We start from the raw sequence: 27,226 nt of genomic DNA on the forward strand, positions 1-27,226 counted from the left end.
CGTGATCCAATGTTTAGAGAAATGACTTTTCGTCGTGCAGAATTACCCGACGAGTAGAATTGCCCGACATGGTGAGTGTACAATAAAGTAGTATTCACGAATTGATAGATATTTTTAGATCATTAATGGATGTGCGTGTTTGTCGCGAACACACTTCAAAGTTCAGTTGTCAATACATATAACGTTCCATTGATATAAGGTGCTTATTACTTGACTGTCATAACACTCAATTATGTTAATTTTTGGTTTGTCCAATGGAGTTTCACAGCCGTTTATTCCATATTTAGCACTGGGTTTTTCCTGGTTTTATTTCAATCGGAATATTATACACGCTTATCTATGATACTTTACAGAGAAGCACCTGTCTGACTTTGAGCAGAGGTTGGATCTACTCGCAGGCAGAGGAGTATTTGCAGTTCCAATAACAGCTAAACATTTATCAGAAATAGGAGCATGTAAAAGGTATATATCTGTCAGAACGCGTTTTCCTAAATCTATTAAGTTTGGGAACTTATAAAACAATCCAGAGATTTTCGTAAATTAATAAGACATTGACATTCATCATAGATTTTGCAAATTCGAAATGCTATATTTTCCAGTATTTCTTTACCAAATACGACGTCTCACAGGGACCCGATGTTTCTTTCTTGCTTTATATGTCTATCTTGTGTTTATAATTAAAACGAAAAAAAAGGATTTATTTTTGGCAGGATATCCACGCAAACAGTATTCAGAACTCGACTAAAGATGCAGTACTCCAGAAGGACCGAAAGCAAATGTTAACTACTGGGCCATTATGAGGCACGTTAAGACCCACCATAAACGTGAAAATAAAGAGAAGAAAAATATTACAGTTGTTAGAAACACATGCTGTTTGTTGTTTAATTTTTGTCACTGATGATAATTGGGTCCCATAAACTAACAACAGAAGGGCATACATAATTTTACTTGGTAGAGATGCACACGCCAATATAATCCATCCTCGCTCTATCTACAGTAATACATCGTGCATTCGCGTTTCTGGATTCGCGAATTCAAGGATTCGCGAAATTTTCATTGGTACCCTCTACGTACATGTTTTCTTTATTTTATTGAATTGTACCTTCGTTATATGACTTCTGTGACACATGAAGTTTACCTAGTTTACCTTCCTGACAATGACAAAGAAAACGTCAGTCATTAAGTTTACAGTCCCATTCGTTACTTGGTTTTACCTTACTGTGAGTGCAGAAGAAAACGGCAGTGAATGAATTAGTACAGGGGTAATATTAGTACATGTATACATGTACTGTACTGTAAATGCGCTAGTGTGGCAAATACCCGTTAGGCGATACTGTACTCTATTTTTACGTCAACCATTTATTTATCTTTTTAAGGGTAATGTATTAAGCTAACTTTTAAATGAAATTAAAGTGCTTTGGGAGCATGATTTGGGCCATATTTAGGGTTTAAACCCTAGAAATAAGCATTTATTAGCATTGTTAGTGACTCATACCAAACATTCACGATTCCTTCTGATCCGCGACTGGTTCTGGAACCTAACCTCGCGAATGTTCGAGGTATTACTGTATCTATCTATCTATGAATACGTTGACACAGTCACACTTGACTATTAAGCAACGGGTGATAGGTGGTCAAAGATAAAGTAAAGATAGAAGTGATTGGATAGTCAGAAGAGTAATGATAGGAAAGGCAGAAATAAATAAAAGTGTGTCAGTGTACGTTTTCGTCCCTTCATACTCAGACCAATCCGGCTACCATAGCGGCAATGAGATATGGAACCTCAACTGGCATAGCCCGAGAATCACTAGGTCTTACTTGTAGCTGACTAGTTCATTAGAATGTGATTTTGGAAAGCTCCTGCTTGTGAGATACCAAGTCATGAGCTTCTGCAATTATTGATGGTAATTTGTTCCAAGTCTCTATTGTACATGGGAAGAAGCTGAACTTGAAACAATTTGTCGATGCTGACTTTAATTGGAACTTCTTCTCGTGGTTTGCCCTAGTTTGGCTATATGCCAGGGTCAGGTATTTGTCTGCTGGTATGTCCACTAGGTTGTTCGCAATCTTGTACATCATGGTTAGCTGGGCCTTGGTTTGCCTGGATTCGAGTGATTCCCACTGGAGATGGTTGAGCACTGCACTGACACTGCTAGTATTACGATATTTATTTGTGGTAAACCTAGCTGCTCTCCACTGAACCATCTCTATCTTATTTGTTAGATCTTTACTATGTGGGTTCCACACAGTCGAGCAATACTCAAGACCTGGTTGAACCAGAGTGAAATATGCCGCACTTTTTACTTCTTCATTGTTGATTTGGAGGTTGCAGCGCAGGAAACCAAGGTTACTGTTCCCTTTTATCATTATCTTGTCTATGTGCCTTTTCCAAGAGAGGTCTCCAGACAATTCCACCCAGAGATATTTTGTTGCCTGCTCATTGGCTAACTTGTGCCCCTTAAGAGTATATTCAGACAAGATTGGTGATTTTTTCCTGTAAACTCTTAGGATGCTGCATTTTTCTGGATGGAACGACATACCCCAAGTTCTTTCCCAGAGGGTCAGTTGGTTCAGGTCTTCTTGAAGGATCTCACAGTCCCTGGAGACATTTATTTCCCGGTAGACTATACAGTCATCTGCAAAAAGTCTTGTGTTGGATTTGACGCTTGCAGATGGATCATTGATGAACACCAGGAAGAGTATGGGACCCAAAACACTCCCCTGAGGTACCCCACTAACAACTGGTGCTGAGTCTGATGTTGCTCCATCTACTATAACTCTCTGCGATCTGTCTTACAGGAAATCTCTGATCCATTTCTGTATGTTACCCCTGATGATATAGTGGTCCAACTTACTGAGGAGTCTTTCATGGGGGACACAATCGAAAGCCTTACTGAAGTCAAGGATTGCAAGGTCATACTGCTTCCCTCTGTCTAAGGATTTGGCGAGCTCATCCACTAGGGTTATAAGCTGTGTTTCACAGCTTCATCTGGCACGGATACCATGCTGGCAGTCTGTTAGAATGTTGTAGCGATCTAGATGTTGCATCATGTTTCTGACTATGATGTGTTCAAGCATTTTGCAGCAGATACATGTAAGGGAGACTGGTCTATAATTGCTGGCCTTGAATCTTTCTCCATTTTTGAAGATAGCTGTAATGTTTGCTGTTTTCCAGACATCAGGGACATAACCTGTTGAGAGGCATTTCTGGTAAATATAACTCAGGTATGGTGCACACTTTTCTGCTAGATCTTTCATGATCCTTGCTGGAATCATGTCTGGTCCTGTAGCTTTCTGTGGGTTAATTTTCCACAACAAGCTGTACAGTAACTTGGATGTCAGTCATTGGTGGGTAACGATCTCCATGTAGGCTTGGTAGATCACTCTTATCCTCTTGTGTGAAGACTGACTGGTATTGACGATTCAGTATGTTAGCCTTGTCGGATGCCTCTGAATGTAGTTTCCCGTGTTCCTTGAGTGGTGTCACACCACAGTTATCTCTACGTAAGGACTTAATAGTTCCAGAATCTCTTCTGCTTGTTTGGTTGTTGTTCTTGATGTGGGTTACCGACTTCTATCAAGTTTTCAATATATCTCCAGTAAGCCTGCTGTTCTAAGCGTTGTGATCTTGCTTTTGCTTCTTTGTATAGCTTCTGATCTCTTGTTTTTCCTGTTGTTTTCTGTCTTGCAAACAATTTGTTCCGTCTTCTGTGTTGGGCTCTAATGGATTTGTCTATCCAAGATTTGTTTGTTTTGTTTCCAGAAAAGGTCTTAGATGGTATAAATTTATCCATTAACCGTTTGATGTTCTCCTCAAACATTTTCCATGTGTCATTTGCAGAAAGGTTATCTGTTTCATGTATGAATGATTCTTGTAATGACTTAAAATCTTAATTTTAGCAGGTATTTATTATACTTTTTATGTTTTATATAAACTGTTTAAGTTTATCATGATTTTCTTCATTATAATGAATAAGAATCCAATTTTAGATTAACATTTTAATCCCAATACCTTGCAAAGTCACTTGACAAAGTGTCTCATCTGAAACTCCTATGCAGGCTAGAAATTTACAGTATTCAGACACCAGTCCACAAATGGTTGTCTTAATTTATCAGCAAGTGCCTTGTGCAGATCCAAAATGATACAGCATTTTCCATCTTCACATATTTGGAGTTGGCATACCTCAGGGCACTGTATTAGGACTCTTTCTTCTGGTCTTTTGCCACATACATGACTGACCTTTACAAGTTAGCCTAATAGTCCTTCTTTTCACGGATGACTCCTCCACAGGAAAATATATTCCTTAGAGGATCATATGCAGCTAAAAAAGGATTCAATTAACTTGGAAAACAATGTTGGAAGACTTGCATGTTATTGTATGCCATATTAAAAAAAATAGTGGCATAATTGTGGGATTTATTTTGTATGTCAGAGAAATATAAACTCTATTGTGAATCATCATAAAATCAGGTCTTTTTCTGTAATGTACAGAGATGTATATCATTTAAGTTATTACGAGGTATTACCATTCCAATGCCAACTGTACACAATTTCTTTGGTCCCAATTGCAAGGCTATAAATTAGCATAGTCTCATAAAAAAATTAGCAGATGCATCTGGTTTTGATAAAGAAAATAGAATGTCAAAGAGATTGAGACATTCTTAAAATGAATCATGGTATCAGACTTTCTCATAGGCTGAAAAATGAAGCAACAGAACAGCATTATGCACTTGGTGTTGCTACTGTGGAAGGAATAATGGAATGGCAAGCCAAGGAAAAGTGAACTTTCAAACTTCAGCATAATCACACGAAGACAAAAGGCCATGGATGTTTCAAACAAGCAACTATAATGATATTGATGAGGGTGATGGAGGACAGAGGTCTAGCTAGGATTTTAAAACTAGGAGTCTAAGACTCCTATTGTGGTAAAATTAAGAGTCCCACCAGTAAAAGTTGCAGTCCCTTTAAGAATATTGGGCATACCTGAAGTAGCTAAATGTCCAGATGAGAAAAACCAGTTGAATTTAATTTTCCAAATTCTTTACACCACTGACATGTAGCTCTTGTTTGTCCATTAGAGTGAGACTGAATCTTGTCAATTCAAGGAGTGGCCTTATTCCTAACACTACACCAGGCATCATACACTTTCTTACAGTTGGCTACTGTTCCATCTGAACAATCACTTCTAGCAATGTCAGCACTCTTCTGAATCTCATTACAGTCTTTGTCAGTTTGCCATTTAAACCCCAGAATACTTATCCAAATTTTGCAAATGGAATTTTATCTAAGTCTTGATATGTATTGATTTTGAGGTCTTATGCACTACTTATTCTGCTACACTAAAAAACAAACACAACCATGAAAGCTAAAAAAAAATTATTTGATGTACTCTTATAATGACCATGCTTACATCTTTGGGTCTTTCTGCTTCCGAATTAAGTCTTTGTAAATATCAGCACATTTTCCCACTGCTCAGCAGATAGTTGAAGACTTTGAACTTTAATGCAATGAAAACCCCCTTCAAGGTCCTTACATATTTTGTCACTTATCACTGTGATCCTGTGACAACCCCTTCAAGGCCCATACATATTTTGTCATTTATCACCATAATGCTGTGAAACCCTTCAAGGTCCAAACATATTTTGTCATTTATCACTGTAATCTAGTGACAGACCCATCAAGGTCCAAACGTATTTTGTCATTTATCACTGTAATGTTGTGATACCACCTTTAATGCCAATACATAGTTTGTCATTTAGCACTATAAAATTGTGACAGTCCCTTCAAGATCCATACATATTTTGTCATATATCACTAAAAAGGTTGTGACAGTTCCTTCGAGGTCCAAACATATTTTGTCATTTGTCAATGTTGTGATACCACCTTTAAGGTCAACACATATTTTGTCTTATATCACTATAATGTTGTGACAGTCTTTTCAAGTTCCAAACATTTTGTCATTTGTCAATGTTGGGATACCACCTTTAAGGTCAACACATATTTTGTCATATATCACTATAATGTTGTGACAGTCTGTTCAAGGTCCAAACATATTTTGTCATTTATCAGTGTTATGATACCACCTTTAAGGCTGATGATTACTTTGTCATAAATCAATATCAGTGTATTGCTTTGACACCCTCACAGGGCCCATACATATTTGATCACTTTCCACTGTAATGTTGTGATACGACCTTTAAAGCCAATACATACTTTGTCATATATCAGTGTATTGCTGTGACCCCCTCACAGGGCCCATACATATTTTGTCATTCATCACCATAATGCTGTGACACCCCTTTAAGGCCCATACATATTTTGTCATTTATCACTGTAATGTTGTGACACCCCAGTTAAGGTCCATACATATTTTGTCATTTATGACTGTAATGTTATGACACCCCTTTTATGGTCCATACATATTTTGTCATTTATGACTGTAATGTTGTGACACCCCATTTAAGGTCCATACATATTTTGTCATTTATCACTGTAATGTTATGACACCCCTTTTATGGTCCATACATATTTTGTCATTTATCACTGTAATGTTATGACACCCCTTTTATGGTCCATACATATTTTGTCATTTATCACTGTAATGTTATGACACCCCTTTTATGGTCCATACATATTTTGTCATTTATCACTAATGTTGTGACACCCCATTTAAGGTCCATACATATTTTGTCATTTATCACTGTAATGTTATGACACCCCTTTTATGGTCCATACATATTTTGTCATTTATCACTGTAATGTTGTGACACCCCATTTAAGGTCCATACATATTTTGTCATTTATCACTGTAATGTTATGACACCCCTTTTATGGTCCATACATATTTTGTCATTTATCACTGTAATGTTATGACACCCCTTTTATGGTCCATACATATTTTGTCATTTATCACTGTAATGTCATGACACCCCTTTTATGGTCCATACATATTTTGTCATTTATCACTGTAATGTCATGACACCCCTTTTATGGTCCATACATATTTTGTCATTTATCACTGTAATGTTATGACACCCCTTTTATGGTCCATACATATTTTGTCATTTATCACTGTAATGTTATGACACCCCTTTTATGGTCCATACATATTTTGTCATTTATCACTGTAATGTTATGACACCCCTTTTATGGTCCATACATATTTTGTCATTTATCACTGTAATGTTATGATACCATACATATTAAGGACCAAGTAAATTCTAACATTTTTGTATCTTTTGAATTACCTTTTAGAGTATGGCAGAAGGGAGATCCAGGAAAACATCACGCAAAAGTAATGATTCTTCAGACTCTACCAGTGACTCGGACTCTGATTATGATGTTCACGCTGAAATCAGTTCGGCCATGAGAGAGGTATAACTGTAAACAACCATACTTACAGCATATTTTAAATTTTTATTTTTTAAACCTTCAACAGTTTATTTATCGCTTTGTCTTCAAGAAAACTGTAGGTGAGTGGTGTTAGGGAACTGGGCTGTTTATTGGCTGAATCCTTATTTTACAATCACGTTTATAATAATTTTTAATAACGCGCTTTTTCTAATGAAGTTGTGCATTATTCTGTTTAAATAACATTTATTTTCAAAATGTCCAACATATGAATGATCGTTCCAACTGGTTTCAACAACCTTCACGTTTCGCAAAAAAATTCTGTGTATTACATCACTGCTTTTTGTTTTCTTGATGAGTCTGGTTCTCGTAGTGGTGTTTAATATTATCCTGCCAAATCAGGAGTCAGCAAAGCAGGGAATGTGACTAACTGTTGATACACTGCCAAACAAGATTTCTTTTTTTTAAAAAACATGTGACATTTATTTTATGAGACAATTGTCTACATTGAAATTCAATTTTTGTAATTTTCAATTAGTACAATATTGATATTGTGATTTCATTGGAAGTAATAATGAAAGTTCTTGTCATCCTTGAGGATATCTCAAAGTACCAGTTCAAGAATTCTCTGAAACTCGCTTGCCCACAATGATCCGTATCTGTGAAATCAAGCTCTTTATTTTAAGAAGTATTCATTTTGCTTGGCTGCCTTGTTATCTTTGATCACAGTTATGAAACAGTTGGTTAATTTAAGGTAGTTTATGTTACATACACAATAACATTTATAATGTTTGATTGATCAAATGAAGTGAGTTCACCTGACATAAAATCGGGGATGCTAAATTTTAAGTTTGTAGGATTTTCATGCCTTTTAACTTTTCTTTTATTCCACCTCAGTTTGATTCAAAAGACATATTTAACGTGGTAATACAAAGTAGGCCAGCTTTTAATTTAGTGCAATAATACATCAAATACTTCCGGAAGTCAGTTATCAAAACATGGTCAGCACTTAATTAGATTCTCAGAGAAATGTTCGCGGACATAGCTATTACGGTAGATTGACACATTTTACATTTAATTCCAAGAGGACAAATTGCATTTATGACATTTACACTTAAAAGGAACTGAAAGATAGAACTAGAACACAATTTTCAATTGATAAAAAAATTATTTAATTTGTATTTATTTATTAAAGTACCGCCTCCACTCGGCATAAGTGACATTTTCATTGACGAGATTTCCCTAAACATCTTTAATTCCGGTGTACCAGGAATGTCGTTTTGGAAAGAAAATGTAAAAAATGTTATGACCTATTTTTAAAGTTGATATTTCAAAGTGTTGATTAAAATTTACAGGTCCTATCTACCGTTTTCAATGATGAAACGAGTGATACATCATAGTTTCCATTACCAATTTTGATTGAGATTTACTTCAAGTTAAACAAAAAGGGATCAATTTTTAGGGTATTTTCTGGTATAAAAAACAGGTTCGCAAGTTATCAGGGCATGAGTTATTGAGGGAGTGGTGTATAGAGAGATGGGGGGGGGGGAATAGGTGCATGCATATATATATATATTGGAAATATTTGCCAAAATTGTGTAGAAATGGGAAGGACAATTTTCATCAAGCATGGGTTTATTATTATAGTCTTCCTCTGGTCCATTACAAATTGTAACCCACCTGTCTTCAAAAGTATTTGTTTGGCACAGTAACAGTCTAGCATAATCACATTAAAGCTTGCAGATTTCAAACTAAACATTCCACAGTGCACACTTTTTTGGTTTGGAAAAATACAGGCATGAACGGCAGATACATTGTTAAAGAAAGGCTGTGTTTAGTATATGGAGCAGACTTCTGTACATTGTAAGATGCATGCGTATAATGCAGATGCACGTGTAGTTAAAAATAAGTATGTACATTGATATGGTACACAACATACAAGGTACCAACCAATATAATCAGTAAAAAAGTAACATAACTGGGGTGTAACTACAGTGACAAAATTCTCTGAATCATAAAATATAATTAATTATAGACTTTCTATTTTTTTTTTTGTTACATGCCACATATTACAGAATAATGTAGTATGAATAAAAAATGGTTTTTTAATCATTTTGCAATTTTTTAAATTAAATATCATTTAAAATGTCAATAGTGGTTATAGTGGTTGGTATCTTGCATGTTGTATACTGTATAGATGTACCAACTGTTATATTTTACCAGTGCAAGCATCTGCATCACAACCACGCACGTTAGGCTGCTCCCATCTACTAAAAAAAGCATTTCTTTAACTTTGAATTTGCCCCAAACAACTTAATTTTTCCAAATTACAAAAGTGTGCACTCATGGAACAAGGTTTTGTTTGGAATTTTTAAGATCTGGAGGGATTCAATGATCCTCAGCTAGATGGTAATTGTGCCAGGTGAAAGCTTTAGAAGAGAGGAGGTGGGGTATGATTCGTAAAGGACTGGAGGCCGACTGTAGAGGAGATGGGGTATGATTGATACATTGGTACATACATCTACCAGTAATAAGCGAGGTCATTTGAGCTGAAGTTATTTTTATTTCATAAATCCATTGGTTCATTCTGCCATTAAGTAGAACAAATTGCATATAATTCCTTCACTTTGGTACAAATACCAGATGAATTTTGTTTAAATGAATTGCAAATTAATAAGGATATTAAAGAAAAATGCAAACAAACAATACAGATTTCCTAATTGATTTGCATGTATCTTTTCAAAGTACAAAATGTGCTTAAATTATATAAACTTAATATGACAGTAGTTTTCAAAATATTGTCTGAATTTATACAAATTATATTTGGGAGCAATGTGGACTGTCTTCATGTTACTTAAATCCTTTATTGGTCTCCTGCATCTAGTTCTTGTATCCCATTTTTTCCTCCAAATCTCTTCCATATTTTTTGTCCAGCTTTAAGAGCAGGCACTAAGCACAATTAACTTTCTCAATTTCATTTTTTGCATCTACTCCTGCTGTTTAGACTATAGCTTATATTGCCAATAACATTGCTATATAGTTGTATCTTGGGATAAATATCTGTTCCTTACCAAAACTAGATCACTGTGACCCACTTTCCAGGTATTCATAATTGTTTTAAAATAACGTTTAGCACCACAATAGCTGGAGGATTGGGGCTGCATCTTCTGAGCTGCTGTTAATTAATGAATCTAATTGAATAGGCACATAACATGTTTACTTAGTATTTTGTGCAGTTACTTGAATATTCTTTTAAAATATTAGAGAAGAGTCCAAAGAAAGAGTTCCTTTTATAACTAAGATATTTTTTTATTATATAAATGTAGGTTGAGAAAGCCATGAAACAGGTGAAGATTGCCACAAAAGGATCAAAAATGACCTCTAAGGATAAAGACAAAATTCAAAAACTTTCGCAGGAGAGAGCAGCAATGAGTAGAGAGAGGGCAGAAAGAGCCAGGCAAATGGCTGCATCAGCAGACAGTGGTGCAGAGAAGGGAGAATTTGTTCAACCAGATTCCACAGGGGACGTTAAGGGAAATGGTAGGTGCAGCATGGACCTTGCAATCTGTCTTTAAAGAAAAGAAACCTGTCCATCAAGAACTATTGTAGATAATGGTTGGAGAACCTTTCCATTCTGTGCTACCTACATTAAAAAGCATCTGCTTATTATGCAAAACCTACTAAAGAAGAACACTTACACTTGTTTAGACTGAAATTGCTTCCTTCTTTCTGTATATAAGGACAGTACCTATTCAGATAAAGAGTTAATGAAATTTTACTGTAACAAAGTCATACAGGTATTTGTACTGAGTGCTGTGTGTAATAGAGGTCATTATGTATGTCATTACACTTGTGATAATTGTGAAACATTTTGAATTTGTGAATTGGCAAATAACAGACTGAATAGTATATTTTTTTAATTAGTGCAAACATATTTATGAATCATCATCTAGGACCACTTGCCACAAATTGTATACAAGTGAAAAGTTGCTATGTAAATCATATGGATATTTAATTTTTGCAGGCAAAAAAGGTGGAAATAACATCATAAATGTCAACAAGAATATGTACATCCATATAGAAAATGCTCAAAACATCCAAGTTGGATCTCACAACACAATGGTAGTCAATGTAAATAGTAGTGGTCGTAGCCAGCGAAGATCATCATCACGGAGTTCAGAAAATGGTCAGGAAAAAGAACAGCAGGCACAGAATGCCAAAGATGAACTACAGCTAACAGATCATGCCAAAAGAGTGTTAGGTAGGATCTGGTCTTCAGAGTGACATGTAGCATTTCTATAAAGTACCTGACATTCCCATTCCTGCTTCCTTTTCTTATAATTGTCAGAATGACATGTAGTGTTTTTATAAAGTATCTGCTATTCCCATTCTTGTTTCCTTTTCTTATAACTGTAGCAGACATTCCTGTTGCTTCCCTTAAATCTGATTCAGTTGAAAATGCCATTGAGTGATACAACATCTTACTTTTCTTTATTTTTCATTCTGATATGAATTTAAAATATATATATATATATATATATATATATATATATATATATATATATATATATATATATATATACATACATACATGAATGAATGAAGCTTTGGTATATTGTTTTATTGTCAATAAAGGTGGTTAGTGCCCAGAAATCTGATTCTGCATCATACAATTCACACCTATTAATAATAAGTTGTATACTTATGTTATTTATATATGTTAAACAAAATAGCGTATATATATATATATATATATATATATATATATATATATATATATAAACACACACACACATACACAGAGTAAAACATTGATTATCCATTTAATGGTAAGCCAAGACAATTTCTGTAATGTTTACTGGTAGCTGCAGTTGAAAAATTAAATACCAATTTAATAAGTTTTATCAATTAAAATTCCCTTTTAGTTCTGCTTTTTAATTCGGTTTCATTGTCATGATAAAGGCTATATGTTTGCTGGTATTATCACAGCTATGTCTGCAAGCATTTCAGAAAATTTAATTAAGGGCCAACCGTGTTTCGATCTCTGATTTGCAGAAGTAGATGTTGTACAATCAGTTAAAATAGACCTGGTTTGTATGATCAGATTAGTAATATCCAATCAAATAAAGTGGGCGGAATAATAAAAGAAAGGTTATAAAGCTTGTAAAATTGTAATTTGTAGGTAGCACGATTAAAGTATCTACCATTAATCAGTGGTTTATCCTTCTAATTTGCAAATGTGGTCAATGATAGCAAGAAAAACACTTGAATAGAATAATTGGTACATAAAAAGCCTTGATCATATGTGGTTCATTATGTTAGTTCCAAGGTTTGTTATAAACTTAAAGCCCCAGTTCTGCCATTTGTCATGAATTTCACTATTCTTCCAATCTAACTAAGGAAGGAAGGAAGGAAATGATTTGTTTAAAAAGCTATTTGACATAAACTGTTCTTTGAAATTGTCAGGGTTTAAATGATATTCAAATATTCAGTTTAGAATTAAGAGGTGCCACCCCTTAATTCAGTCAACAAACTCACTCTTAATTCCATTCTTTTTTGGAGTGCTCCAAAAGCAGTGATGTGATGATACATTTGACAAATTCCGTTGACTAATCTAATAACAACAATAGTCGCACATGAAGCACAAATTGATTTGAGAGGGAATGAAGGGAGACAGGCCCGTGTTTTAGCAAGTCTGATAAAAAATAGTGTGGATTAGATTTAAGAAAATACTTGGATGAATACTGGTGATCAGATTGGGTGATGAAAATACTTGTATGAATATTGGTGATCAGATGGGGTGATGAAAACATATGGATGAATACTGGTGATCAGATGGGGTGATGAAAAAATTTGGATGAATATTGGTGATGAGATGGGGTGATGAAAAAATTTGGATGAATATTGGTGATGAGATGGCGTAATGAAAAAATTTGGATGAATATCGGTGATGAGATGGGGTGATGAAAAAATTTGGATGAATACTGGTGATCAGATGGGGTGATGAAAAGATTTGGATGAATACTGGTGATCAAATGGGGTGATGAAAAAACTTGGATGAATACTGGTGATGAGATGGGGTGATGAAAAAATTTGGATGAATATTGGTGATCAGATGGGGTGTTGAAAAGATTTGGATGAGTACTGGTGATGAGATGGAGTGATGAAAAAATTTGGATGAATACTGGTGATCAGATGGGGTGATGAAAAAATTTGAATGAATATTGGTGATCAGATGGGGTGTTGAAAAGATTTGGATGAATACTGGTGATGAGATGGAGTGATGAAAAAATTTGGATGAATACTGGTGATGAGATGGAGTGATGAAAAAATTTGGATGAATACTGGTGATGAGATGGGGTGATGAAAAGATTTGGATGAATACTGGTGATGAGATGGGTTGATGAAAAATTTGGATGAGTACTGGTGATGAGATGGAGTGATGAAAAAATTTGGATGAATACTGGTGATCAGATGGGGTGATGAAAAAATTTGGATGAATACTGGTGATCAGATGGGGTGATGAAAAAATTTGGATGAATACTGGTGATCAGATGGGGTGATGAAAAAATTTTAAGAGCTAACATGAGCTGAAGACAATCTAACATAGCATGTATTGGTTTTTTATGTTTACAGCAGTAACATCATCAAATCTTATGTTCCAACTTTTGACCAAAATTGGTTGACCCACGGATGTCACCAATCAACATCGGATTAATTCATGCACATGATAAATGAATTGGTTTCTCAGTTTGAGGGAGATATTACATGGATCATAATAGATGAAACATCAGTATTATCTGCAGGGATCGTCCTGGGCTTCGCCAATGTCGCAAATTGCGATTTTTTTCCCTTATTGGCGACAAAAATATCCCATCTGGCGATTTGTTTGGCGACATACTTTTTAGTTATTTAATTTGTACATACGATCATGGATTTTGACTGGATAAATTAAAAGGGAGAACGAAAGGAAGCCACAAACTTGACTAAGCAATACACTGGAATCAATCTGTTACACAAACGATCCTTTGTTCGTATTGACAACCCCATCTTTACAGTGCATTGTTACATCATAATCTGCTTATGCTGACATCTGGGCTGAGTACTGTATGCTGCTGTAGTCAATCATGCTACCGCACTATACCTACAACTGACCGACTTCTGAAGACGCGAATAGAACAGATACAATTAATTGTATGGCTAATCCTTCTGTTTTTTTTTTTTATTTTTTGTTTTTTTTATACATATACCATACAATAGTTTCGCTGAACCTTTATAGAAAACTGATAACGTTTGAAGTACCCACTGTGTATAAATACAAAGCAAATGGAAAAAATCTCAATTACAATTATATCTGTCGCCAGTGCAGCATTTTACTCATTGATCTTTTCCTTTTACCATCAATTCCGTGTTACAGCTGCAGAGACTTAAACTCCGCAACAAGAAATAGCACCAAAAAAAAAACAGTTTTGCATAATTAATAATTAGTTATTTCTCAAAATACAGGAGTGAAAGAATCCCTAAATTGGGTGTGAATTTATGCTTATATATACGGTCCAATATTGCCAGGTGTTGACTCGTTTCATTCGTGGGAATGGAGATCCTATTTTGCTTGTCGAGAAAATTTATACAGCATTCAGTGATCATTCTTGGGATTTAGGAAGCAATTCACTACAAGCTTTGTGAAGCTAGCCTTAAAGGGGTGGGGTGTGGGGTGGGTCTGCTGAGAGACTACTGGTGTCACCTGTCAGCACTGTAGACTGTGAACGTGGATTCAGTAAGATGAACCTCATAAAAACTGACATCAGAAATAAGCTCTGCATCTCATCTCTCGAGAATTTAATGAGAATCAGCATCTTCAGAGGTGAATAAATTAGACTTTGAAACTGCATTCAACAAGTGGGCAGTCCTAAAATTAAGACAGATCTTCATGTAACACTTTGTAACATTTTGTTAATGCTTGTTGTAATTAAAGTATTAACTAACCCATCTTTTGTACTTTTCATTGCCTGTTACATTAATAGACTAAATGAACACTTGGAAAAATGTACACTACTTGTTTTGGCGACACTTTTTGAAAACTGGCGACAAAATATTGAGGTTGGCGATTTTTTTGGCGACAGCTTTTTAAAAGCCAGGACCATCCCTGATCTGGTTTTAATTCAACCCAAGATGTTTAGGACAAATATCTTTCAAGATTCAATATAAATATTCGGATGATTTGGCATATATAACTTTTGTACTTAACAGTGGTGATGGGCCTTAAATTCCTGAATTAGTACTTAAAAGTTTGCTTAAGGATAAGCAGAAATTTCACAATTACTTGCAGTGAAATCATGACATCAGTACTTGACTAAGTAAACAGTATTTTTTTAAACCTAGTTTCAGTGTTAGCTACAGTCATGTGATGGAATAAACTTTCTCTCCTTGTATTTCCCTGTGTCCCATCTTTCCATCTCATTATATTTGTGCTATCAGAAATGTGTGATTACATTAACTTTACATGTATGAATATAGTTATAATTTTGGTTATGGAATTTGAGGGTAGACTGACAATCATATGGAAGAAAATGTTTAGGATTTATTATAATTGTAATAAAATATTCATTTCTTTTTGTTTTATTGAATGAACATATTTCTCTAATAGTTGAGGGGCTCCTTGATTGTTGCAAAAGTTATTTATTTTATTTTCATGATTTCTGATTTTCATTTTAAGGCTTTAGTTATAAAAAAATTCCTGATCTTAAATCTCCTCATATAAATTTTGTTTGACGTTAGACTTAATTTCTGGTCAGGTCATGAATGTCCTGACCATAGTCATGTAGAAAAGGAAAGTATAAGGTCATTATAAGGAAAGTATAAGGTCATTATAAGGAAAGTATAAGGTCATTATAAGGAAAGTATATGGTCATTATAAGGAAAGTATATGGTCATTATAAGGAAAGTATAAGGTCATTATAAGGAAAGTATATGGTCATTATAAGGAAAGTATATGGTCATTATAAGGAAAGTATAATGTCATAAGGAAAGTATATGGTCATTATAAGGAAAGTATAAGGTCATGATAAGGAAAGTATATGGTCATTATAAGGAAAGTATAAGGTCATTATAAGGAAAGTATAAGGTCATTATAAGGAAAGTATAAGGTCATTATAAGGAAAGTATATGGTCATTATAAGGAAAGTATATGGTCATTATAAGGAAAGTATAATGTCATAAGGAAAGTATATGGTCATTATAAGGAAAGTATAAGGTCATGATAAGGAAAGTATATGGTCATTATAAGGAAAGTATAATGTCATAAGGAAAGTATATGGTCATTATAAGGAAAGTATAAGGTCATTTTAAGGAAAGTATATGGTCATTATAAGGAAAGTATAAGGTCATTATAAGGAAAGTATATGGTCATTATAAGGAAAGTATAAGGTCATTATAAGTAAAGTAAAAGGTCATTATAAGGAAAGTATAAGGTCATTATAAGGAAAGTATAAGGTCATTATAAGGAAAGTATATGGTCATTATAAGGAAAGTATATGGTCATTATAAGAAAAGTATATGGTCATTATAAGGAATGTATATGGTCATTATAAGGAAAGTATAAGGTCATGATAAGGAAAGTATATGGTCATTATAAGGAAAGTATATGGTCATTATAAGGAAAGTATAATGTCATAAGGAAAGTATATGGTCATTATAAGGAAAGTATAAGGTCATTATAAGGAAAGTAAAAGGTCATTATAAGGAAAGTATAAGGTCATTATAAGGAAAGTATATGGTCATTATAAGGAAAGTATATGGTCATTATAAGGAAAGTATATGGTCATTATAAGGAAAGTATAAGGTCATGATAAGGAAAGTATATGGTCATTATAAGGAAAGTATATGGTCATTATAAGGAAAGTATAATGTCATAAGGAAAGTATAAGGTCATTATAAGGAAAGTATAAGGTCATTATAAGGAAAGTAAAAGGTCATTATAAGGAAAGTATAAGGTCATTATAAGGAAAGTATAAGGTCATTATAAGGAAAGTATATGGTCATTATAAGAAAAGTATATGGTCATTATAAGGAATGTATATGGTCATTATAAGGAAAGTATAAGGTCATGATAAGGAAAGTATATGGTCATTATAAGGAAAGTATATGGTCATTATAAGGAAAGTATAATGTCATAAGGAAAGTATATGGTCATTATAAGAAAAGTATATGGTCATTATAAGGTAAGTATATGGTCATTTTAAGGAAAGTATATGGTCATTATAATTAAAGTATAAGGTCATCATAAGGAAAGTGTAATGTCATAAGGAAAGTATATGGTCATTATAAGGAAAATTCATTGTTTATGAATTTGGACAAGTATATTTAAAATCACAGGGCAAAAGAAAAATCATGATACAAGCAAGGTTATTACATATGTGGCTAAGATAAAGTAGACATTCAGAAAATCTATCAGGTGTCAGCTGAAAGTAAAAATTTATGAATGACACATTATAAACTTAATTTTTGACATAAAGTGAACAATTTTGCAGATCATATAATTCTAGCAGTTTCCATAACTGTTTATAAACAGAAATAACCAGTAGGGAATGCTTCTTAAAAGTAATGATACCAATTTAGTTAACTTATTGCTTTGATTAAAAGAAAAGGACAAAAAGAAACTGATGTAGATGACTGGCTTTGTAAGGAGCAATGGGACATATTGTTCATTTGTTATTTTTGTCATAGAGCGATTTCATTTCTCAAAGCATGTGGCATGCTGTCTACTACCTGTTACTAAGAATGGCTTGTGTATCTAATAACAAGGTTCTTGATATACTCAGCTTTCTGTCCATTTGACTGTACAAGGTCAGTCAAGATATGTAAAGGGACATTACTGAAACTCTGATCCTGGGAGGAATTGAATGAGTAGACTGGTTACCCCCCTCAACATAGTATGAAAGCTTTTGTGTTGCATTTAAAACAGTTTAGAATCATTTCAGAAGAGATGCTTATCAAAGGTAATTGATTAAATATTTTCTTAAAATATTTTCAGAATGTTTTAATCAATTCTCTGATGAGAGAAAAAGAAGAAAAGACTTGAAAAATATATAGTTAAGATTAGATATTTTAGAGTGACATTGGTATTTACTTTTGATCACAAATAAGAAACACAGTTGCAAGTTATATTTATTCTTTTGATACATGTATTATTTCATGAATTCTCCAAGCAATTTGAATTGTTAATACTTTGATTTTTTCTTTTTAGAATCTGGACGTTCACCAAAACTGGCTGATTTCAACATTGTCTGTGGTTATCTTGGAAATGAATGGAGACGTTTCTGTAAGTATTGCTTTGATATCTTGAACTAACTTTTTGTTATGGGATATTTTTGGCGTCTTTCCAATACTTCCATTCAGTTAGCTCTATTTTTAAAAATCCAAACTCAATATTTAAACTTTAAACTTTAAACAAAGTATTTTTTAATTATCCAATAATTAGTCCATGATTATGATAAGTCTGCCATCTTCTTAACAAATGTTTGGCACATGTCTACTAAGGATATTTTTGTTAGTTAATAAGCCCACCCATACTGTTTGACAAATATGTTAGGACTGCCTTCCTGAGATTGGCATGGGATCAGTAATATTCCTGTTGCTGAATATAACTCATGGATCTGAGAGTCTTAAAATTATTATTTACTAAAAATTCATACACGCGATCTAAAAGTGAAAAATAGGGCACTTTTTTAAAAGGTACTCCATACAAATGACTTATATCGTCCAAAGGCAATTTTTTTTATCTCCCCTGAATGTCTGCTTGATATGATGAACCAGGAAGTAACTTCACCAGTTAAATGTTTTGTGTGAAAAATATATTATTTTGTACCTGTCACCATTATGGTATAAGTGTCTAATAAAGGTGAATTCAGATTATTTTCTAAATGTAACCCATAATAGAAACTGTCCTACCATCATATACTTAAAAAACATTAATTTAAAAAAAAATTATTTGATGGTACTAGGATGTTTACAAATTATGATGTTTTACTGTTGATGGTTTTTTTTTTCAGTTCGATACCTGGATTTCAGTGATGATGAAATAGAACAACAGTATATATCATATCATCAAAATGGGATAAGGGAAGTCATTTTCAATTCATTGAAAATGTGGGAGGAAAAGAAGGGCAGAGACGCTAAAGTTTGTCATTTAGCAAAAGCTTTCCAAAGGCTTGGTCGTATAGAGGCTTTATCAAAATTTGAGCCTTGATAATAAAGTCACGCATTTAGTGTTTGATAAATTCATTGATTCTTGTTACCTGTGCTTACCTGTAAAACTTTTGTGAAGAATACTGAAGAAGATAATCATAACTGATATATGTGGGTTAAGGTGCTGTGTCACATAAAGACATCCACTGTTCTCGAATCAGTGTTTCCAATACAGCTCAGAATAATGTGATCATTACATTGTTAGATCATCTATAAGACTATAGGACATTACTTGTTACTTCCTTATTAAAGCATCATGAACTCTTGAATATCATCATTCTGAAACCCTTCAACTCTGAATCCCAAAACAAATTTTGATTTTACTCTTAAAAATGCCCCATAAAACTGAAACTGAATTGAAACTTGGAGCTATATTTAGCTGCTAAATTCATGATGCAGGCTGGAACAGATTAATTATGGTTAACATGTACTTTAGTGGTTTGATCTTTGAAACAAGGAGCAGGAAAATGTCACACGGGCACTGAAGTTAAAACAACACTTGACATTTCAGCCAACACAGATTAAGGCTGATAATAGACTAATATGAAGCCTTTACAAAAGAGACGCTTTTAAGACAAATTACATGTATTAATAACTAAATGCTTGGAGGTAAGGCATTGAGAAAGACTGTTTGTCTGCTGATTATCTAATTGTGATGCTATTAATTGGTATACATGATCAACCGAACATTGTTTGTTTGGTTTTTAAATTAAATATCAGGACTTTAGCCTCAAATTTGATGCTTTGCCAAGGGAGACCTACAAAGCAGTATTCCAAAAGTCAGACTCACTCAGTGATTTTCAGTATAGAAAAGAACATTACATACATGTAAGAGAATAGTCTGTGCTATCCACTGGATTTCAAAAGCTTGGTCAGATACGCTTCATGTTACACTCAAGATGTGCTTTAAAGTTGCCAGCTTCCCAATTAATAAGGACAATGATAACATCAATGAGGAGGAGGAGGGCAATATTCCTTTGGCTTGACTGGCTCATGAATTGTGAGTGGACATTGACCCTGAGCACTTGACCCTGAGCACCCATATAATATTGACAATACTATTCCTGTCAAGGATAATTCCAATAACTGGGAGAGTGAACTTGAGTCAAAGCAATCAGTCTGATGATGAACATGATGATGATGATGACATATTTTCTGAGTCACCTGGCAGTGATATGACATACTCTGAAATTTTAGAGCTGATAAAGAGATTAAACATCTTAGGGATTGCAAAGTTATAGAAGTACTATATTTCATTCCTCAGATGTTTCTTGTGACAAAGACTGTATGTCTCTGAGAAGCAACAATTTATTAATGTGACTGGATATAATTTTCATTTGAATGGTTCTGCCAATTCTTCATTAAATACATGTATTATGATAACATTAAAAAGATAAAAGTTTTCTTAAATATGAGCACTTCTAGATACACAGACTTTCTTTCTGTCTCTTCTCTCTTGTCAATAAGCACCCAGAAAGAGCCTTTTTTTTTTACATCTGCAACAACCTCCATAAATCAAAAACTTCTCAGAACAGAAAAGATTTTTGGGTCCTTTAAGGGTTTTCAGTTTTGAGGGGTTTTACTATGTGTGCAAGTGTGTGACAATATTGTGCAAGACAATGAAATTTTTTTCAATAGCATATGACTCGTGGATCATTTACAAATTTAGATATGCTTCTCAGGGGTTTCTATTTTGGGATTCTAGTGTGATCTCAATATATTAATATAGACTGGCTTATAGGTAAAATCCGACTTCACATTGCATAGACCCAGATCAATCACTGCATAATGCACCAGTAGATCTGAGTCTGTACAATATGTTAGAACGAATCAGTAGAACAAACAACATATACCTTGATCCACCATTATGCTATGGAAGGTTAGGGTCTATGTTTTTTGCAGTTGGACCTGACTTATGAACATGTACATATGGTATGTCGTGTTAGAAAAATTAACTCACCAATCTAAATTGTTTGGGCGTGTATGATGAAAGGAATCTGTTGTCTTTAACATGTGAATATTTGATGTGGGATAGTATTTATAGCAATATGAAGAATGATGTCAGTGACAAAATCATAGATTGGAAGAGAAAACAATACTTTCGTTACTGTTTTGAAATATCAATATATGTATGTAGTTTATTGCTTATCAGATAACACATGAGGAAGTAGGTTAAAAAAAACCTATGAATTCAAGATTTGCATACATTTTTTTTTAAATATGAGAATTGCTGGACAATATTACTGATTGATTTAGTATTAATGCCACATAAGGCCAGTTACTGGCATGTACAATGATCCTGGACAATAGTAGCAATTGATTTTGGATTAATGTCCTATAGGGTCAGTTACTGGAATATACAATGATCCGAGACAATATTACTGATTGATTTTGTATTAAAACTTGCATGATGTCACTTACTGGAATGTACAATGATCCTGGACAATATTACTGATTGGTTTTGGATTAATGTTGTATAAGGTCAGTTACTGGTTTGTACAATGATCCTGGACAATATTACTGATTGGTTTTGGATTAATGCTGTATAAGGTCAGTTACTGGTTTGTACAATGATCCTGGACAATAGTACTGATTGATTTTGGATTAATGTTGTATATGGTCAGTTACTAGTTTGTGCAATGATCCTGGACAATAGTGCTGATTGATTTTGGATTAGTGTCATGTATCTCCAGATACTGGCATGTACAATGATCCTGGAAGTAGCTGGGAAATAATGTAACATTTTCCATATTTTCACAATAAAAGATAAAATGTTAGTGCACAGAACTTGATATCACATACTGTATGCTCACTTATAAGTTGGATACAACTGTTTCATAATGTGCTGTCTGATCTAAGTCCATGCAGTTTGTTAGGACAAGCAACATAAACCCTGATCTTTGGTGGCATTGTGTGATGGCAGATCAAGGTCTTTCTTGCTTGCAGTTGGACTTGATTTATGTTAGTATATGTATGGTATATCATTGTTCTAATGTTAATGCAAACCTAGGCAAGTAGGATGATGGGAATGTGTACTTAAAATGCAAACCTAGGCAAGTAGGATGATGGGAATGTGTACTTAAAATGCAAACCTAGGCAAGTAGGATGATGGGAATGTGTACTTGAAATGCAAACCTAGGCAAGTAGGATGATGGGAATGTGTACTTAAAATGCAAACCTAGGCAAGTAGGATGATGGGAATGTGTATTTAAAATCTTAAATTGTCATGGACCTAATTATCATTATTGATGATTGGTCTTAATGCTTAATTGTCCTCTAATTCACCTATATTAGTATACAGGAATTGGGAAATGGAATGTTTATAACAGTACAAGATTGCTATGTAAAATAAATTCATGGCCAAGCAGATACAGCAAATGCAGAAAGTTCTGCTTATTAGCGTGTCAGTGTATATTATTTATCTTTCTGGGTGTCAGTTTTCCTGAATTTGTCCAAAAATTTAAATGGCATTTTCATAAGAACATAAATCTGTTGCATTGGGGAAGGGCCCAGTTGTTACCACAGAAGGATCGTTGTTAATTAAGTATTTATATTTATGCATTGTAACAACCACAAAATACGCAAAAAATTTTACCCATCAAAAACAAGAATTAATTCACAATTTAACTTATTACGATGCACATGGCACAGCTGCTACCAGTCTGTTGTTCTATTTAAATATATATGGACAATTGATTTGGTTCTTTAGGATACCAGAATGTCCAGAATTTACTGTAAGCTGAAATTAGCCATATCTGTTTAATATAGATTTTTAATGTTTTGGCCAGATGATTTGCCTAATTGTTGAATAAAGGTCTTTATTTTGTATTACATGTATTATGTTTTACTGTATATGTTCTCTTTTGTTAAGCAAGTTAGATGTTTCATCCTGTGTCAGATTATTTTGTACAGTAACAACATGCCATTGTAAGTTAGCCAATTGAATGGATCTTCAAACCATATTTACCTATGCATGGGAAATATTAACGTTTGATAAGGAACTGTGTCAAATTTGTATACTTTTAACATTGATCATGAATTACTTGTTTTTCTTGTATTTTCAGTTAAGAGTTGGCAATACACGTAAACTCATAAAATTTTTATTTATCCAAGATCTGTTTTAGAACACAGGATTGTGTGATGTATGCTGATTTAGAACACGGATCTTATGATATTTACTAATTTAGAACACAGCATTGTGTGATATATGCTGAATTAGAACACTGTATTGTGTGATATATGCCGATTTAGAACACAGGATTGTGTGATATATGCTGATTTCTAAAACATCATTCTACAAAAACATTGGAATTCACAAAAACAACTCGGCTTCATTCCTTCATTAAATTCTACCAATATTCAGATGGGATAATTATTTCCCCATACTTTTCAGTTCTAGAAATTTACCCTGTTCATGATTCCATCTTTTAATATAAACTGATTAAATGCATTTATGACATTTTGTATTAAACTAATCTGCAAATGAAGGTATGGAGTGTTGTAAGTATGCAAATGAAGGTATGGAATGTTGTAAGTATGCAAATGAAGGTATGGAGTGTTGTAAGTATGCAAATGAAGGTATGGAGTGTTGTAAGTATGCAAATGAAGGTATGGAGTGTTGTAAGTATGCAAATGAAGGTATGGAGTGTTGTAAGTATGCAAATGAAGGTATGGAGTGTTGTAAGTATGCATCCATCAAATATAAAATGTTGATAAAATATATTTTCATGAATAAGAACCACCAACTAATGTTAAGCTACTGACAAGCTTTCTCACATTCCCACATTGGATGAGCCCAAGACTTTAAGTCACGCAGACAGAGGTTAGATGGAAGTGATTGGTAAAGGTGAGTGCTTTAAATCATATCTTCGTGTATTTTCTCTTTCTCTCTGACACAATAAGTATTTACAAGTAAACACACCTGTATAGACATCACTATAATACATAAGGAATAGTAAACTCACCTGTATAGACATCACTAAAATACATAAGGAATCAGTAAACACACCTATATAGACATCACTAAAATACATAAGGAAGCAGTAAACACACCTGTATAGACGTCACTAAAATACATCAAGGAAGCAGTAAACACACCTGTATAGACATTACTAAAATACATTAAAGAAAGCAGTAAACACACCCACATAAACTTGTTAAAATACATTAAGGAAGCAGTAAACACCCCCACATAGACATCACTAAAATACAGAAGAGAAACTGAAAGGTTTACTCTGAAAAATCTAATGAATTTCTTTTTAAAATGCATAACTGGAGCAGACTTGTTTGATTCTCTTTGGAATGCAGTTCCAGAGTAGTCAACCTAACTAATGAAAACTATTTTGGAAAAGTTCTGTGTTTGGTTCAGGAATACTGAAATTTCTGTCTGTATTAGTGTTCAGTTGATGTAGTTAGCTCTCTTTAAAGGAACATACAATTTATATAATTTGTAACAGTATATCTTTAACAAAGATTGTCCTCAAAGGGTTCAATGAATACAATTTATATAACTTGTAACAGTATATCTTTAACAAAGATTATCCTCAAAGGGTTCAATGAATACAATTTATATAACTTGTAACAGTATATCTTTAACAAAGATTATCTTCAAAGGGTTCAATGAATACAATTTATATAACTTGTAACAATATATCTTTAACAAAGATTATCTTCAAAGGGTTCAATGAATACAATTTATATAACTTGTAACAGTATATCTTTAACAAAGATTATCTTCAAAGGGTTCAATGAACACAATTTATATAACCTGGAACTGTATTAATTAAAACTGTAAACATTGTCATTGCTTTTTTTATAAATGTTTTTTCAACAGTGATTAATTCCACAGGATTAATTGTCTCATTATATTTATTACTGGTTCATCCTTAATACTTTGAGTCTGAAACCCAGTCAAATTTGTGGCAGAAAAATTTCCCTAAACTATATTGCAATAATCATTGTGTGTGTGTGTGTGTGTGTGATTAGGATTTTTAATGTACATGTAGCTTTAACGATTTTTCAGTCATATTGCTACAATGTCTGCAGAGTGACAGTTTATTTTGATGACTAGCACTGGGGCATCATGCCGCAGACATGTAGCATGATGTTCCACCGAGACACATTAACCTGACACCAGGCTTTCTAATCATAACACTAACCTCTTAATGCTGAGCACCAAGCAAGGCAGCTGTTAGTATCATTTTTGTAAGTCTTTGGTATGGCTCAGCCGGGGATGGAACCCACGACCTCAAACATCCAAGGAAGATGCTCTAACCACTAGGCCACTGAAGAGGTCCTGGATGTTGGATAAAGCAATAATCAATATAAGGCGGCCGAGTGGTCTAATGCGCTCTCTGCTACGGATCACTGCCATCTCACCTCTGTCTGCGTGGGTTCGAGTCTCAGATTCAGCCAATGTGGGTATGTGAGAAAGCTTGCCAGTAGCTTCTCATGGGTCAGTGGTTCTTTCCGGGGATTTTCCAGGGGTTCTTCCTCCACCATTAATACTGGCCGCCATGTATAACCTATCGTGTGCTGAAAAATGGTGTTAAACCCTGCAACAACATCAGTATAAGGCTAGATGTTGCTTGTTAAAAAAGTAATTCTTTATTTTTTATGTCCTATTTTAGTTTTCTTCACAAACACAAATATAAATTTATTTTCTTTGTTATGGGAGTAATGTGTTGTTATGTATAAAGATGTCATTACACTATATTATAATAGATTTTAGGACTTTCATATGAGAAGTACCTGAGTTTTATTAATGTTTATTTTTATAATTCCTCACACCAAATATCAAACTTTTTGATAGTTGTCTGTATCTTTGATTTGAACTTCTGCTTCAAGTTTTGTGCATTTGATAATGTAGTATAATCAAAAAATAATAATAATAATAATAGTAATAATAATAATAATAATAATAATTTAAAGAAGATCCTTATTTTGGTAATTTTCCCTGCATAAGATATTGTCTATCATGATGCCAAGTACTTTTTCCTTTTGAGACTGTTCTATAACCTCATTCATTATTTTTATATTTGCCTCCTGAATCATTGTTAAATATAACTCAGACTATCTCAGGGTTAATAATAGTAACAAACTTAATGATCTAACTAAAATTAGCAACAAAGTCTGTAAATTGTGTATATAAAGGGAGGCTACTCAAATGTAAATATATTATTAGGCACAATTTTAGCTACCCCCCTTGAGTATTTTTAATGAATGCAATACTGAATATAATACTGTTTCATTGGCGTAAAATCTTTTTTTTATATGTCACCTATTTAACAGTGTGAATGATTTCTTTTATGTGGCATTTTCTAATAAAGAAGAAGAAATAATTTTATATATGTATTTTTGCTTTCTTTTTTGTATTAATCACACAGTAAACTATATAGTTTATCATTCATAATGTATCAGAATAAAACATTGCAAGATTCTTACAGAAGTGCTCATAGTGTTTGTATTTGAACTGTGCATTTCATCATTTTTGCAACTGCTCTTTTGAAGTAATTTACATTTTCACTTGATTTAGAATATCTTGTTAAGACAACTGGTTCATTATTTTTGTTATTGATGCTGTGGAAATTGAGGAAGGAGTGACACAGGTGAAAAGTATAACTTTGTTGT

The 27,226-nt window shown here is 33.6% G+C and overlaps 2 protein-coding genes across 2 annotated transcripts; one reads left to right on the top strand and one right to left on the bottom strand.

Moving 5' to 3' along the window:
* LOC149781858 (uncharacterized) lies at positions 1-26,942 on the top strand. Its single transcript, XM_089936055.1, has 7 exons — positions 1-71; positions 354-462; positions 7,256-7,375; positions 10,678-10,891; positions 11,376-11,612; positions 18,597-18,671; positions 19,402-26,942. Exons 3-7 carry the CDS (start codon positions 7,259-7,261, stop codon positions 19,596-19,598), a joined length of 840 nt encoding a protein of 279 aa, XP_089792181.1. The 5' UTR covers positions 1-71; positions 354-462; positions 7,256-7,258; the 3' UTR covers positions 19,599-26,942.
* On the bottom strand, positions 1,837-2,538 carry LOC149781859 (uncharacterized). Its single transcript, XM_089935018.1, has one exon. It carries the CDS (start codon positions 2,536-2,538, stop codon positions 1,837-1,839), a length of 702 nt encoding a protein of 233 aa, XP_089791144.1.
* Positions 26,943-27,226: the final 284 nt, after the last annotated feature.

This window comes from Sinohyriopsis cumingii, chromosome 15 (assembly GCF_028554795.1).
Source record: "Sinohyriopsis cumingii isolate HCF-2022 chromosome 15, ASM2855479v2, whole genome shotgun sequence".
NCBI classification, from domain to species: domain Eukaryota; kingdom Metazoa; phylum Mollusca; class Bivalvia; order Unionida; family Unionidae; genus Sinohyriopsis; species Sinohyriopsis cumingii.

Excerpts from the sequence above, each read along its gene's own strand:
- LOC149781859 (XM_089935018.1), bottom strand. The coding sequence starts at position 2,538 with ATGTCGTTCCATCCAGAAAAATGCAGCATCCTAAGAGTTTACAGGAAA.
- LOC149781858 (XM_089936055.1), top strand. The coding sequence starts at position 7,259 with ATGGCAGAAGGGAGATCCAGGAAAACATCACGCAAAAGTAATGATTCT. Across the intron at positions 10,892-11,375 it reads AGGGGACGTTAAGGGAAATG|GCAAAAAAGGTGGAAATAAC; the intron begins GTAGGTGCAGCA and ends TAATTTTTGCAG. Across the intron at positions 18,672-19,401 it reads AAATGAATGGAGACGTTTCT|TTCGATACCTGGATTTCAGT; the intron begins GTAAGTATTGCT and ends TTTTTTTTTCAG.